Source organism: Stigmatopora nigra, chromosome 21 (assembly GCF_051989575.1).
Source record: "Stigmatopora nigra isolate UIUO_SnigA chromosome 21, RoL_Snig_1.1, whole genome shotgun sequence".
In the NCBI taxonomy this organism is placed as follows: Eukaryota; Metazoa; Chordata; class Actinopteri; order Syngnathiformes; family Syngnathidae; genus Stigmatopora; species Stigmatopora nigra.
In genome coordinates, this window is record NC_135528.1 from 1,485,359 (window position 1) to 1,500,368 (window position 15,010).

At 35.5% G+C, this 15,010-nt stretch overlaps 1 protein-coding gene across 13 annotated transcripts in view; it reads left to right on the forward strand.

Annotated features, from left to right (window-relative positions):
- epb41a (erythrocyte membrane protein band 4.1a) overlaps nt 1-15,010 on the forward strand; it is a 57,613-nt gene that overhangs the window by 17,942 nt on the left and 24,661 nt on the right. For 6 of the 13 annotated variants that reach the window (XM_077742831.1, XM_077742832.1, XM_077742833.1 and 3 more), the window contains exons 2-15: nt 404-717; nt 2,923-3,231; nt 3,648-3,752; nt 3,889-3,931; nt 4,024-4,099; nt 4,546-4,764; nt 5,936-6,023; nt 7,305-7,457; nt 7,529-7,626; nt 7,989-8,164; nt 10,324-10,571; nt 10,927-11,001; nt 12,515-12,562; nt 14,916-14,978. In XM_077742831.1, coding sequence (XP_077598957.1) covers nt 412-717; nt 2,923-3,231; nt 3,648-3,752; nt 3,889-3,931; nt 4,024-4,099; nt 4,546-4,764; nt 5,936-6,023; nt 7,305-7,457; nt 7,529-7,626; nt 7,989-8,164; nt 10,324-10,571; nt 10,927-11,001; nt 12,515-12,562; nt 14,916-14,978 — 2,007 coding nt within the window. In that variant the 5' untranslated portion in view covers nt 404-411. The remainder of the gene's footprint in view (nt 1-403; nt 718-2,922; nt 3,232-3,647; nt 3,753-3,888; nt 3,932-4,023; nt 4,100-4,545; nt 4,765-5,935; nt 6,024-7,304; nt 7,458-7,528; nt 7,627-7,988; nt 8,165-10,323; nt 10,572-10,926; nt 11,002-12,514; nt 12,563-14,915; nt 14,979-15,010) is intronic. The other 7 variants (XM_077742837.1, XM_077742839.1, XM_077742841.1 and 4 more) reach the window with 4 other exon arrangements.

A 15,010-nucleotide genomic window follows, 5' to 3' on the forward strand; every position in this document is an offset into this window, starting at 1 on the left:
GTAATTTGTCAGTTGGTTTTCAGGTTTTGTGGATGGGTTAATTTTATATATTAGGTTAAATGTATTTATATAGCATTTAATCATGACAAAAGGTCTCAGAGCGCTTCACAGTCACCGTTTATATGAAATCCACTGTTCTGTTCGCTCAGCAAAAAACTGGACTTCACAATACAACTAAGAAAAAGTCTATGGGGAAAAAAAGTTCTGCGCTGAGTGATAGTGAGAGTAAAATTCTAGTCCTAGACCACAAATTGATATTTTTTTGGTTTTCTGGTTTTTGTTCTCAAGCATGTATTGCAAGTAATTTATTAACATTTCTTTTGAAATTGTCCACTGTTACTACATAACATACTCTTGGTTATCATAAGTAATATCTTCTGTGTTTTCTTTACCTCTGTCACAGGGGTCACCATGACGACAGACGAAGCAGAGAGCCATCAAAAGAAGCCAAGTCAGCAGGAGGAGGCATGCCAGGATGCAAAGCCGACCTCTCCAGAAGAGGAACACCTGCGGCCTCGCAATCGCAACTCTGCCGGCCGTGGCCTCTCCCGCTTCTTCTCTTCCTTCCTAAAGAGACGCTCCCACTGTGAAAGCGAGGGAGGGGGGAAGGAAGAAGAAGAAGAAGCAAAAGCTCCCATCGCTGACCCTGAACCTGAGCTGAAGATTGAGGGAGAGGTGGCACATGACCAGCATTCAGTTAGCAGTGCTGACGCTCAGGTTAGAACTTTAAATCAGAATTCATCTCTATTTAAAGCAATACCATAATAACTAAGCATTATTTTGATAATTATCTGTGTTCCAATAGATACTGTGCACTGAAAAATCATCTAATTCCTTAACTCGTTCACTGCCAGCTATTTTGAAAAGAACTGCTAACCATATATTTCTAACCACTGTAGACATCTCATCTCATTTTCTGAACCACTTTATCCTCATTAGGGTAGTGGAGGGTGCTGGAGCCTATCCCAGCTGACTGCAGGCCAGAGGTGGGGGACACCCTGAATTGGTGGCCAGCCAATCGCGGGCACAAGGAGACAAACAACCAATCATGCTCACAGTCATAACTAGGGGCAATTTAGAGTGGCCAATCAGCTTACCATGCATGTCTTTGGAATGTGGGAAGAAAACTGTGTACTCGAAGGAAACCCCCACAGGCTCAGGGAGAACATGCAAACTCCACACAGTTGGATGTGACCTGGATTTGAATTCAGGACTCCAGAGCTGTGAGGTTGACTAACCACTCACACCACTGGGCCACCCTATTGTAGACATTTTTAAAAAATTGATGAATGAGAGAGAGAAAAGGAAAGAGAGAGAAATAGAGGATTTTTGTTTCATTTTATTATAAGCTAGGCCTTGCTATTAAAAAATGCTTTGTTCACCCTTAGTTATGTGCACAACAATTTTATCATCATACTTGCTTGTACTTGTAGTATAAGCTTTGCTCCTGAAAACCTTGTTTAATTGAAACAAAGAACCAGGAGCCTTGTCAACCTGCCCTGATCACTGCACCTGTGGCTTTTGCTCTCCCTCGCAGGCGTTCCAAGAGGCTTCCTAAAGCTATGGTCCTCATCTGTTTTGACTAATGTGGACATATATATAACACACTAGACGTCTCACTTATGTTTTCCATCCCTCCTTTTAGAGTTGAGGCGTCCATGTAATCAGGGTCACCAAATGTAACAGAAACCACCCGTAATTTCAAAAGCGAGCTGGGAAGCTGTCACAGCGGTTTTTCTCCTTGCAAGCGAAATTTCCAGATGACTGTCTTTTCCTCTTTATTTGTGGTTGAATTTGAGAATGTCAAATGGTGAACCGGACAAATATACAAAACATGCGTTTAAGATTTTGTGGGTGTGGCTTATAATAAATTGCAGCTTATAAATTGTGTTAATACAGTCCTACTTTTAATTACAAAATTAATTGGTTCCAGACATTTTGTTGTAAGTATAGAGCAGCATTTTATATGGAAATTCTTTTTTTTCGTTCCACAATCCTCACACAAGTACCAAGTAAACTGCTACTGGTTCTTACCTGCTTGGATTCAAGTTGCCCTCTGCAGTGCTTGTTGAGAAATGTTTTAAGAAATATCAATCTAAAGACAACTGCCTGTGACGACTTTTAATAATGTTTCTAAAATGCACAAGACAAACGTCAAAGTAGGCGATTGTATGACACGTAAATACTTTTTCCACAATGTTTTTTCCATGAAGTTGCAAAGCTCGTAAAATATTCCCCCCGTTTTTTTATGATTTGTGCTGTTGGAATTGTAGCTGCTTCACCCTCAGCCGCTTTCTCGTTGAATTCCTCATGTATTGCCGAGCGTTGCATTAACCCCTGCTCTATTGAGAGTTTTGGTGCCCCTCGATCTATCGTCAACGTCCTCCTTACTGATCAAACACCCCATCGCCTGCCCCCTGCGACAATTTCGCACAAGGCAGGCTGTGGATCAAGTTGAGGCTCGACTGTTAGTACATCGAAGGCACTCGGCAGGCACAACTTCATCGAAGCATATCTTTTTTGTCAGACAACGGCAGTCAAAGAAATATGGAGGGTTGTTGTGAGACAGCCAATGAGAGCCCACTAGGGGTTTAGGGAAATTGTCAAGCACGAAGCAGTGCATGCGCCAAATTTTCAAAATAAAATAACAGATTTAGGAAAGTTATTGACATTTTCATAACTTGGATTTTTTTTGTATCTTGAGCCACTCATTTGCATCTTAAAAGGTTTCTAACCTCAACATTTCATACCTAGAAGCATTTTTAAGTAGAGGTATGACTGTACTAATAATTGTACACGACTCCCCCCTCCTTTCAAAAATAGGAGGTATTATTGTTAAAATGTTTTGAAGCTTGAAACACTTCATTGATGTAGTGAATTTTGGATTATGCGTTGTATTTTTAATCACGGTGTCTTCCACAGGCACCACAGGTAGACAAAAAAGAACCTGAAGAACAGGAGGGTGGAAAAGACATAGAGATCACCAAGGAGAAAGAAGAGGTGGCTACCCTGGAGAGAGAGGAGGATAACAAGAAGGAGGAGGAGGAGGAGGACGAGGAAAAGAAGAAAGAAGAGGGAAAGGAGGGTGAATTGGAAGGTAGCATTAACGGAGAGAAAGAAGAAATGGCCACGGAAGAGGAATCCAAAACCCCAAAAGCTCCACGTCGCCCCAAAACCATGCAGATTAAAGTCACCCTGCTGGATGACACTCTGTTTGAGTGTGAGCTGGATGTAAGAAAAACAACATAATTTTAGTAAAATTCTATCCAAAAAAGTGAATAAGCATTCAGCACCCCACAAAAGCTAAGGAAAATAAACGGTTGGCCTAATCTAAAACACTCCGATGATTCATCACAAGAGTTATCAAAATGTCAACCAAGTACATCACAGTTCATGAATCCAACATTTGAAAGAAAGACAAGCCTATGAGGCATCTACTTATGTGTGCTATTTTGAGGAGGAAAGATCATTAATTTGCTGATCTTCCGTCTGGCTCTGAAAGCTGGTAGTGGTATTTTGGGGCAAGGACACTATTCCCCTGAGCCCAATATGCTGTTCTCACCATCAGCTCAACCTTGTTGGACACAATAATGAAATCACTGTTCTTTATGAGGACTAAACGAAATGAATTTTGTTCTTTTTGTCAGAAACATATCAAAGGCCAAGAGCTGTTTACAAGAGTATGTGACCACCTCAATCTACTAGAAAGAGACTATTATGGACTAGTCGTCTGGGAGACACCCAATGTGAAGGTGAGCTTATATTGTTAATGCTAAAGCAAATTAGATTAACCCGTAACCCTTGTTTTTTTTTGTACTGTGGTACACTATAAGGTATACACGCTTGCCTGAATTACTATTATCATAAATTAATATATTTTTTTTTTAGATTTGGATGGACCTAAGCAAGGAAATCCGCAGGCAGGTGCAAGGTAAATTTAATATGGGCCACAAATGTGCCTACTTTTGGCTCATGGGATTTTTAAAATATCTTCTATTCTTAATAAATTCATGTATTTTAAAGGTGCCAACTATGATTTCACTTTCAATGTGAAATTTTACCCACCTGATCCAGCCCAATTGTCGGAAGACATCACAAGGTAATAATAATGCTAAATATATATATATATATATATATATATATATATATATATATATATATATATATATATATATATATATATATATATATATATATATATATATATATATATATATATATATATATATATATATATATATATATATATATATATATATATATATATATATATATATATATATATATATACATATATATATATTATATATATATATATATATATATATATATATATATATATATATATATATATATATATATATATATATATATATATATATATATATATATATATATATATATATATATATATATATATATATATATATATATATATATATATATATATATATATATTTACTGTTTTACTGCACAAAAAGTGGATTGTCGACTGCGTTTTCAAGGTTTGCATTAATTATTATCCTCTCATTTGTTATTTTCAAGGTACTATTTATGTCTCCAACTACGTAAAGACATCCTGCAAGGGCGCCTGCCCTGCTCTTTTGTCACTCTGGCCTTACTAGGCTCTTACGCGCTGCAGTCAGAACTCGGCGAGTATGACCCTGAGGTGCATGGCACTGAATATGCTAAAGAGATGAAAATGGCTAATGGGCAGACCAAGGAGCTTGAGGAAAAGATGATGGAGCTACACCACAGTTACAGGTTAGAACATTTACTGTATGTATGTCATCGATAAAAGGGCTAAGATCATTTAAAGTCCTTACATCATTACCAAATAGTCATATATAAGTTCATGAGGGGCCGCCTTGTGGTGTAGAGGTTCACTTGCCTGTCGCCCGATTCCCGCTGGTGGCGGTATGATTGGCAGTGCGGATGGATGTTTGTCTCTCTGTGTGCCCTACGACTGACTGGGAACCAGTCTTGGGTGTAGTCTGCCTTTCGCCTAAAGAAAGCTAGCTGGGTTAGGCTCCAGCAATCCACGCAACTTTTTCGAGAATGGGCGGTATGGAAGATTATGATGATAAGTTCATGACAACATAAGAAGCAGCAGCATGACTGAAATATTTGTGACCGCACAAAAATATCATAATTTGGAGGTATATTTGTCAATGTACACCTGATTTTTCCTCTAAAGTTTCTAAGGCATAAGGGTTCCATTTTAACATCTGTCTTGTGCTTATTTAAGGTTCATTGTGTTTGTGAAGCATACCTGTCAACCTCTGCCGTTAACTGCCCTTATAAATGATTATGATTCCCCATACAAATCCCCCAAAAATCGTACAAACACCGTACGACGCATGTTTACTCACGGTAACTCGTTTCTTACTAGGTGGCTCCTCCATGCTTGCTTCCATGATATTTACTCTATGTATATCTACGCATGCGCATGTCATCCTTTATCAATATTGCCGTACGCACCGCAAAAAAAAATACATACGATTGAGGATAATTTTTGCTGGTATACCGTGACGATAGTAACGATTGATGACAGAGTAGCGTCGTTGGCTACCAGCCTACGAGACTCTCTGGATTTTTGCCAAAACGGTCTTGTTGAGATCACTTTTCATAAATTTTGGCGATTTAAAAAATAAAAATAAAATTCCCCGTACAAAAGTCTGTGTACGGCATACATGATTTGAAATGGTAAAAAAAACATCTAAAATACGTATAAAACGTACAAGTTGACAGGTATGGTGAAGTGCCCTGAGATCGGGTGGACACTGATTCAGGGTCTCCCCTGCCTCCGGCTCAAAGTCAGCTGGGATAGGCTCCAGCACCACCTGTAACCCTTGTGAGGAGAAGCAGTTCGGAAAATGAATGAATGAATGTGGTTGTAAATGTCTGATCATTCAATCTTGCTTTGTTTTTGAAGGTCAATGACTCCCGCGCAGGCTGACCTGATGTTCCTGGAAAATGCGAAAAAGCTATCTATGTATGGAGTTGATCTCCACCAGGCCAAGGTAAACATTGCTGCTAAACCTATCATAAAAAAAACTGAATACAGTGTTCCCTCGGTACTTCGCGGTTCAGCTATCGCGGACTCAGAGCTTCGCAGATTTTTTTGGGGAAAAAGAAATAAAAAATACAAATATTACATTGAAATAACATATTTTACAGTTTTTTTTTGTTATAACATGAATTTCACTCTCTCTACCCGTAGTCTATATGGTGTACTGTATACACGGGATAAAAAGTTGTTCTAAATTTAGCATTTTTGAAGGGGAATCCCTACTTCGCGGAAATTCACTAATCGCGGGTGGTCCCGGTTCCCCCTAACCGCGATAAGCGAGGGAACACTGTACATAACGTGCATTATTTGCAAGAAGTACAGTATACTAAGGGCTCAGATAAATAAATGGCTAGCATTGGGGAAAACAAACATGAGGCAACATAACACGTCATAAATCTGTGTGGGCCCAACAACAGGACATGTGACTTGATAGATTTTATAACAGAAATCAGGTCAATCTGTTTACATCAGAGCAGGGATATACGACAGGTGTAGTGTCTTAGAAAACACTAGGCTGCCCCCTCGTGGTTGCGACGCAATCATACAAATGCAGGAAACCTGCATATAGTGAAAGTTGTTTATGTATTTGTTTATTTTACATTAGTAGATACTATTATATCACAAAACATATACATGCTGAATATAGTTCCATGAACACAAGAAGAAACATCCATGTTGTTTCCTATAAATGTGCATGCTTTAAATAATGACTAGGGGACTCACATTTTGTTCGTTTGATGTTTCAAAACTGCAATTTTTTTTTGTATCTTGGGATAAAATGGTTCCCATAGAGGGTTTTCATAGCATGAATATTTTGTGTGTAGAAGGATTTGTAAGAAGAGCTACCATTCTACTAATAAGTGACTGAAGTAAAGAGGAAATTTTGACTTAAATATTAAGTTGATTACGCCATGGGAAGTTTTATTTTTTACATTGTGTATATAGTCGCTTGTACATATATTACATTTACTACACTACTGTAAACTTGTAACTTACTTACAGTATGTGCTTGTTTAAATAAAACAAATAATAACAAACATACATTGAGATATTAAAGAGCCAGGCATGATAGACATGTTGATGTATCACAAAAGAGGATATTTATAGGTGTGTGCAAGTAGTAAGAACAGAAATAAACAGACAACCGTTTTAGAATCTGCTTGGAACTTTATCATAAATTAGAACAGAAATCTTTCTTCTGTATTCATTGTGCTTTGTTTCTGGCTGTCAGGATCTGGATGGTGTGGACATAACGCTGGGAGTTTGCTCCAATGGATTGATGGTTTATAAAGACAAACTGAGAATAAACCGTTTCCCCTGGCCTAAAGTCCTGAAGGTCTCATACAAACGCAGCAGCTTCTTCATCAAAATACGCCCATCAGAGGTACAGAACTCAAAAACTTTTACCAAATTGTACACTTGCTTGAATGTCTTTATTGTCACCTCCTCCATCAGGTTGAACAGTACGAGAGTGCAATAGGCTTCAAACTACCAAACTACAAAGCAGCCAAAAAACTATGGAAAGTATGTGTAGAACATCACACCTTTTTCAGGTATTTTATCCGGATATATACAGTGTTCCCTCGCTTATCGCGGTTAATGGGGACCGGGACCACCCGCGATAAGTGCATTTCCGCGAAGTAGGGATTCCCCTTCAAAAATGCTTAATTTGAGTTTAATTCCCAATTTTTTTTACCCCCTGTATACAGTACACCATATAGAATACGGGTAGAGAGAGTGAAATTCATGTTATAACAAAAACAACTGTAAAATATGTTGTTTCAATGTAATATTTGTATTTTTTTTCGCGATAGCTGAACCGCGAAGTAGCGGAGGAACACTGTAGTCCTTCTCCATGGAAGTCGGTGTTAAAATTTTAGAATTACTAGCTAATGAAACCTGCTCTTTTGTTTAGGCTGACATCCACTGAAATGGTTACAACTCCTAGGAAGTTTCTAGCACTGGGCTCTAAATTTCGCTACAGTGGACGAACTCAGGCTCAGACCAAACAGGCCAGCTCTCTCATTGACAGGCCGGCTCCTCTTTTCCAGCGCACTTCCAGTAAAAGGAACTCCCGCAGCATGGATGGAGGTAGAACACTCTTTCTATTATATTTTTGTGTTTATTGACTAAGTCACTGGTAATGTTAAGGTTGCCATTTTAATCGCAACATGTGACTCTTGGTAGTAAAGACCGTATGGAATAATATATGGTTGCTTCCTGTAGAACATCATATTTTCTGGACGACAAGTTGCAACAGAGTTTAAGTTGTGCTAGTCAAATGACATGACACATTTTAAAAAATGATGTAGTTCATACTTAATAAATAGTAATATAAAAGAAATAAATAATACGTTGTATATTGAGGCAAATATGCATCTCATTTGCCATGTGTCTTTACCAATAGATACGTAAACATAGTGTGTTGTATTACTTCACCAACAAAGGAGCAGTTAAAAAGAATTGAAGTCACATTTGACACATCCGTAGTGCTAACATAAGCTACCTTTGCCTTAGCAAACCACACATTGCAAGTGAGCAGCAGCCACTTCGTCATCTTTCTTCAAATTTCGTGTTATACACTCATTCTTTTACTGGATTAAAAAATATATATAGATACTTGCATACATGCTTAAAGCACCCTATCCGCAGCTTTCAGAATGAAAAAAGTTACACCAGAGTACAGTGGTACCTCTACTTACGAATGCCTCAACATATGAATTAGATTAGGAAAAATGTTCCCTCTAAACTGTGCACATGCAGATAAATCCAGCCTGAATTGTAAAAAAAATGAACACATTATATATTTTTTCTGTGCCATTTTCCAATGCAAATCTGAGAGTGACAGCCTGTCACTGACAAATGCCAAATAATCCCTAATTACGGATTAAACTGTGACTAACACATGGTGTCCAGCCAATCAAATGATGCGATTCACATCACGTGTGTTTACTCCCTCAGCATCAGTATATGTTAATGATATTGATTGGCTTCGTTAGTTACGCGTTTTGCGCAGGTGCCTTTGATTTGCAGGTTAGCATATTGTTAACAGTTCGGTGCAGCTGCTGCTAAGTTTTTATCATGGCTGAACAAGCCAAAGTAAGAAAGAAATGCGGTTCTTTTAAGATGCAATGGCTGTTGGAGTATGTGCAAATAGAAGAACAAGTGGTGAAATTGGGTGAGAACTGTCTAAAACTTCGCAACGTGTGTTGTGTGTGTTGTGTGTGTAGGCTGTGTTATCGTTTGTCTTCAACATACACAATGGCCTAAAGATGGAAATTAGCCCTCGGCTACCATCATTTACAAATATATGTTCATTAACATGAACATAAATGTGTTCATTAATATGTGCTGTCCCTTATTAAATATAAAATTATACAATTTTATTATGATTACAACATTTATGCGGACTAGATATGCCCCTGCTTACAACAGGTGAGATATTGGTGTATCACAATGGTCCGCTGTGTGTCTGGGGAGGTTGTCTGTATGCCCAGCCGAATGAAAAATAAGAGGGAACATGAAAATAGGCATAGTTTATATATTTAACAAGGTAATGCCCCAACACTTCCCATGGATTCACCTTTTACAACCATTATACATGCCATGCTCACTACATTAACTCATGATTCTGCCAACACTTGTGCCACATAGGCAACTTCACAGCCCTTTAAACTCAAGGTGCAGTTAAAACTTGTTAGCCCTTGCGCCCGGTAATGCCCCACGAGAAGCTTTGCGGTATGAGTGAGCAAGAGACAGAGAGAAATTTGACTAGACCAACCCCTTCAGCAATTGCATGTTTAAACTGAGGTGCTTTTGCTTTGGTTTTGTTTGATTTTGTGTTGTGGCATCATTTAAATGGCTTCATAAATATTTTTTCTTTATTTTTGCTCTTCTTCTACTTCTCATAAATTCATTTTATACAGAATGGGTATATGTTCATACGTCATGAATAGTTTATAGTGGGTAATATTAAAGATTGTGGAACAAATTATGGAAATTCAATATTGTAATATATGCAATTCTACTCTACTTACAACAAATTCCAGTTAAACTTCTGGAATCAATTCATTTCGTAAATACAGGTACCACTGTATAAGTTACAGGCTTAGACAAACTAAGGTAAAATGTGCAACTTATAGTCCGGAAAATTTGGTAATTAATGTTTTTGCTAAGATTCACAAAGTTGCGTGCACGTCTTGAGGTTGAGACCAATGTTCCAACATGTGTCTTTCTCTGGTTTAATCAAGCCATGGCGTCCACTCCAGACAACAGGGCAAGCCGTCCAGTTAGCGCGCCAATCATGTCACCACTGTCTCCTGGAGAAAACACACCATCGCCTCTTTTACACGCCCTTCATTTCGCCAACCGCAGCAACAGCTCCACTCCTAAGCTCCATCGATCTGCAGACAGGAAAGCAGAAAATAAGGGCCATAGTCGAAAGACTACTTCCACCAAAACCCAGAGCCCCAGACCAGAGTCCACGCCAGAAATGAAGGTAATATTATTGGACCATTGAAGTGAATTAAGGCACTTTTATTCTTAATATGATTTTAAAGGAGGGCATGTAGTAGATATTGAATTAACAATGTATTAATACTGCTACATTACATTACAGTGTAAACTACTTCTCAGTGTGAATGTTAATAAGGTCCAGCATGCTGCCATCAAACATCAGCATCGTGTTTGGGGATAACTGAAGTAAACAAAGAGTATGTTTACTCTTGCTCTGAGATTGGCTGGCCATTGATTTGGGGTGTCCCCCACCTGGTGCATGTAGTTAGCTGTGATAGGCTCCATGTTTGGCTAGTTGTACTTGAAACGGTATTTGTGAGCTGTGTCTGTACTACCAGACATTGGCCAGGAGAGAACGGAGACGTTCCCCCTCTGGGACTACTGCCAATGGGGAACGAGAGAGAAAGACTCAGGTTTGTTCAAAGAATGCATGATGAGAGTAAATGAATTGATTATTTGAATAATTGTACTTAATAAGATGGATTTTGAACTGTTCTACCATATGTAGAACAGAAGATGGTGGCCACTACGGCAATATCATGCACTAGACTGCATTATACGTTACACTAAGAATTATCATAAATAATTTCATCCTACTAATTGATTAACCTACCCTAGTTTTATATATATATATATATATATATATATATATATATATATATATATATATATATATATATATATATATATATATATATATATATATATATATATATATATATATATATATATATATATATATATATATATATATATATATATATATATATATATATATATATATATATATATATATATATATATATATATATATATATATATATATATATATATATATATATATATATATACATATATATATATATATATATATATATATATATATATATAGATAGATATATATATATATATATATATATATATATAGATATATAGATATATATATATATATATATGGATAGATATATATATATATATATATAGATAGATATATATATATATATATAGATATATAGATATATATATATATATATATATAGATAGATATATATATAGATATATAGATATATATATAGATATATATATATATATATATATATATATATATATATATATATATATATATATATATATATATATATATATATATATATATATATATATATATATATATATATATATATATATATATATATATATATATATATATATATATATATATATATATATATATATATATATATATATATATATATATATATATATATATATATATATATATATATATATATATATATATATATAGATATATAGATATATAGATATATAGATATATAGATATATAGATATATAGATATATAGATATATATATATATATATAAATATAGATATATAGATATATAGATATATATATATATATATATATATATATATATATATATATATATATATATATATATATATATATATATATATATATATATATATATATATATATATATATATATATATATATATATATATATATATATATATATATATATATATATATATATATATATATATATATATATATATATATATATATATATATATATATATATATATATATATATATATATATATATATATATATATATATATATATATATATATATATATATATATATATATATATATATATATATATATATATATATATATATATACTAGGGTAGGTAATTATATGTATGTATATATTTACTGTTTTGTGTTAGTATACAGATAAAGTCAATATAAGTAATGTCCCTACATTTTTTTAATGTGTTTCAAAGGTTACATTTTTGATCACTTGAATGACATGTACTCTAACATTAGTCTTCTCTTTTCCCTGCCTCTTTTTTAACCAAAACACAAATATAACTATTTTTTCTGATGGGGGAGTAGCACTCTCCTCAAGACAAAACAAAAATGGAGACGATGCGCATAAGGAAGGTTAGCATTCATCTCCTAACTGGCTTTGTTCATGCTTGCAGTTCAGTTCCACTTTCATTTTCTTGCTATTCACAATGAGACTGCTTTGGCTGCTTTGTTTGTATATTAAGCCTATACCATATGGCTGACTTCATTTTTTTCATATATTTTCTAATTTACTCACTATAGTTATAATTAATTTATCATGCTTTTATTTTAATTTTCAATTTCCACAAAGCAATAGCATTCTATAAGGCATTTTTATCTGCTATGTCTGTGTACTAGTAAATCAACTAAAGAACAGTAACATTACGGCTCTCAAAAGGGTTTGTTTTTGTAATTAATGTTCTTAAAAAAATCGATTCTAAACTTTTTTTTACTTCTGAGGGGTCTTCTGCTATTCAAACTTTTTTGCTTGCTAATATGGAACAAGTTCTGGTCAAAGGAAAATAGTAAGAATGTTCTTAGGTGCAAAGTTTCACCAGGATAATTTGTGAAAGTTCTAAGAAACCTCTCTGTGTGCCCATTTAAAGTCTAATGCCCCTTCCAAATCCCTTCCTATTGCTTATCATATTCACAGAAGGTGGGCAGCCTGGTTATACCTTCCAAAAACATGCACAGTAGGTGGATTGAACCCTCTAAATTGGTATGGGTGTGATGGGCATGGTTGTCCATCTTCATGTGCCCTGCGATTAGCTGGCCACCGATTCAGGGTGTCCCCCACCTCTGGCCCGGAGTCAGCTGGGATTGACTCTAGCACCCTCCGCGAACCTAATGAGGATGAAGCATTTCAGAAAATGAGATGAGATGAGATTTTCACAGAAGCCACACATGATAGCAGCCTTGTATTTCTGGTGCAATTTTTCGCATATCAAATAAGCTGCTATCCATTATTTTTTAAACTACGTATTATACTGTGAAATTATTTTGAAAACCCTTGTGATTTTGCGCGGGATAAAAAAAATGATGAATACAGTAATAACTTGAGATACGAGCTTAATGCGTTCCAGGACCAAGCTCGTATGTCAATTTACTGGTATCTCAAGTCAATTTTTCCCATGGAAAATAACTAAATACAAATTAATCCGTTCCTACTCAGTTCGTTTTTTAAAAATTATGAAACCAGCAACGACTCACTTTGAATGGTGGTGACTTTTTCTGATGATTGCTTTGCTTTCAAGTCCATGTAGATTCCGCTGGATTTTTTTGGACAATATCGACTCACTCACGCTTTCTCCAGTAAAAAATGCCTCTTTTTTTTTGGTTGTGACTGTGACACAAGTTGAGGACGTTTGCGGAATCAGGTGCAAGCATGTTATGTTATTGAGGGGAATAAAAGTGCGCAAGCAGGGTCACCCCTGTTGAAAAAAGAAAAGAAAAGAAAAAAATCTTCAGTACTCAGTTGTAGTAGCAAGAATGGCTTCTGGTTATGAGTTTCAGCGTGGATTTTCACATTTTTATGAACTTATAAAAATAATAATTGAATTTTTATAATATAATATATAATAATATAATAATATTTTTTATTACATACTGTAGTGAGGTGGCTGTGGTTGCGGACAATATCGTGACATTAGTCATCTAGTGACGTCACCTAGTGACGTCCACCAGCCAAGCATGAATTTTGCGACACAGACGGGGCGCATACACTTACACGGCGCAGACACTTACAGAACCTTCCCTATCAAGGACCTCCGGTCGAATAATAATATATTTTTTTTTCTTTAGTGTTGAGTCCTAGTAGTAAGCATAAGACTGGGCAGTTGGTTCCGCTTGCAAGTTTCAGTGTAGATTTTCAAATTTTTTAAGTTGAATAAAAATAATATAGATAATATTAGACAAATTAAAAATAACAAAATAGCCCACCTCATGGTGTATATGTTCACTTGGCTGACTGGGCTCGCGGTATGATTGAGAGTGCAGATGTTCGTTTGTGTCTCTGTGTGCCCTATGACTGACTGGCGACCAGTCTAGGGTGTAGTCTTCCTTTCACCCGAAGCGATAACCGAAGCGCGGAGTAGGGGGCTGTATTTACTTTCACTCTGTAGGTCTATAAAACACTGCATCAGGCTTTGCATGTGCATTGTTTATGTTACTCTCAAATTCACTTAACCTGTCAGTGGGTCTGTGCTTTGTTCTTTTATACACACAACTGTAATAAGGTTGCAGGCATTTTACCTTTTGTTACAAATGTGTCTGCATCACATTTCCATGGTTTTGCAGCCCTTTTTATTTTTCACAGTTCATAATTTTACCCCCTGGATGGCACTCCCAGTTGTTCTCATTTTATTGCAAGCTAATTGCAATCTTCAATATTGTGAATGACTTTGAAACATTTCTCAATCACTTGTTCTTTTTTCCCCATTTCCTACAGAAACGAGCTAAGAAACTTGAGGGTGAAACTATTTATATCAGACATAGCAATTTAATGTTGGAGGTTTGTATGATATTCAATTCTGTTGTTAAAGT